The 2,097-nt window shown below is 34.6% G+C and overlaps 1 protein-coding gene across 1 annotated transcript in view; it reads right to left on the bottom strand.

Annotated features, from left to right (window-relative positions):
* Positions 1–1,333, bottom strand: part of LOC106872047 (vacuolar protein sorting-associated protein 37A) — a 56,991-nt gene extending 55,658 nt beyond the window's left edge. Inside the window, exon 1 of the mRNA XM_014918886.2 lies at positions 1,103–1,333. Within this exon, the coding sequence (XP_014774372.1) occupies positions 1,103–1,203 (101 nt within the window). The 5' untranslated portion in view covers positions 1,204–1,333. The remainder of the gene's footprint in view (positions 1–1,102) is intronic.
* Between the last annotated feature and the right edge of the window lie 764 nt (positions 1,334–2,097).

Below are 2,097 nucleotides of genomic sequence, written 5' to 3'. Positions count from 1 at the left end.
TATATATATATATATATATATATATCTATAGGCTTTTATATATTACAATATATTGCAAATACAATCATATCAAAACCAGTGGCAGAAAGCGGCAGATTAAAGCTATTTTTTTTACTCAGAAGAAACAGGCCTGTCCAGTTTGCGTAGGCCGTGACCACCCTGTCTTTTAGAAGTATATCGGACCATATTATCAAATGTGTTTTTTTCTTTATTTACTCATAATAAGGTATACTTAGAAGGAGATTTGGCAGCCATTTCTACCAGCCCGAACGGTTACACAGGGGCAACCCCGCTGACTAAAGAAAACCCACATATTTTAGAATCGTGACTGTATAAGACCTAAGAAGAATAAAGAGACATTAATCTCATAAACACGATAAAATAACGACGAAATAAATGAACCAACAAGGTAGCCTTTATGTGATCGATCAACCTGCTTAGAATAGCAGCCAAATCTTCCTGTAACTTCACATGGATACCCCTAATGCCGATCTTTGGCCCTTATATGACAAGTGTCACAGATGGAAAAGACTTTCACAGTTTAGGTTGATCTGTGGTTCAAAACAACAAATAAACAAAACGTGCTATTTATAAATATATTTTTGCATGTTGTTTAATAAAAAAAAGTGCGAGAGAGTGCTTGAATGACATCATGAAAATAAATAGGATTACATCACGTAAAGATATTTTCACTTGATACATACAATTTCAAGAAATTATCAAGAACAGCATATATATATGCCATTAATGTTTTTCTGCTCCATTTCTGGTGATCTATACAACGTCCGCTCAACAGTTTAGAGAAAATGTGGAGAGAAGAAGCTCAGGATGTAAACAACTAGTAATAAGATTGTGACAAGATATTTCAAAAATCCAAAGACGAGAATGATTCAGTTATGAATAGCAAAATAAACAGTGATCCAATTATTACTGGATCTCATCACTGTATTTTTGAAGATCATGAAAAGGAAGCCAGATTGTGGTGATTTAAAACGATATATCGCTGCGCTGGGGTGAAAGAAATATATAAATATATTTATATATCTCCATGTTTGAAATATAAACACGAGTAAAAAGAAAAAAAAGAAGAAAAAACTCTTACTTGGGGTTGACTTTTTTCAAAGACTCTATTTGCTTGTTTTTCTGAGCTTGAAGATTGGTCGTAGAAACGGCTTTAGTTTTACCCCCCAGTAACCAGTTCATGTTGTAATATTAAAGCCAGCAGCAGTGATAACAAAACTGTTGACAGGATCACTTTTACATTGGAACCTGACTCGCGATATTTCACTTTCCCATGCTACAATGATATCATCATCGTATTCTGTGTACTACGTCATCAGTCAATATACACAACTTATGTGACTCACTTATTTTTTTCTTTCTTTCATTCAAAGGGAGAAAACTTTCAAAAACTTTTACTTTGCTTCTCAAGACTTGATTTAATTAAACTTCCTGTTTCATTTTCAAAATAATCAAATATATTAGGGTTTGGAGAATGACTAATTTTCAACTTGATAAAAGAAGATGTCAGACTAATACTATCTTTCGTATATTTGTGAGATTTCCGTCAAATTTGAATACTGACAGTCAGTAGCAGGGGAAATTGGATGTTAAAGTAGAAATACATATTTATTTTATAAAAATAAACATTTTTATGAATGTTTGCAAAACTTAAGGCAGCAAATATTTCTCAGCAGAATAGATTACACAATATTTCACTAAGAATTTTTAGCTCCACTTATGTTGGAGAAAGATACATTCTTTTATTCTTTTATTTGTTTCAGTGATTTGACTACGGCCATGCTGAAGCACCGCCTTTAGTTGAACAAATCGACCCCCAGGACTTATTCTTTGTGAGCCTAGTACTTATTCTATCGGTTTTTTTTGTCGAACCGCTAAACTACGAGACGTAAACACACCGACATCGGTTGTCAAGCGATGGTGGGGGGAGACCAACACAGACAGACACACACACACATGACGGGCTTCTTGCAGTTTCTGTCTACCAAATCCACTCACAAGGCTTTTGTCGGCCCAAGGCTATAGTAGAAGACACTAGTCCAATGTGTCACGCAGTAGGGCTGAATTCGGTAACAT

This window comes from Octopus bimaculoides, chromosome 18 (assembly GCF_001194135.2).
Source record: "Octopus bimaculoides isolate UCB-OBI-ISO-001 chromosome 18, ASM119413v2, whole genome shotgun sequence".
In the NCBI taxonomy this organism is placed as follows: domain Eukaryota; kingdom Metazoa; phylum Mollusca; class Cephalopoda; order Octopoda; family Octopodidae; genus Octopus; species Octopus bimaculoides.
This window is presented reverse-complemented; position numbering and strand designations above follow the sequence as displayed.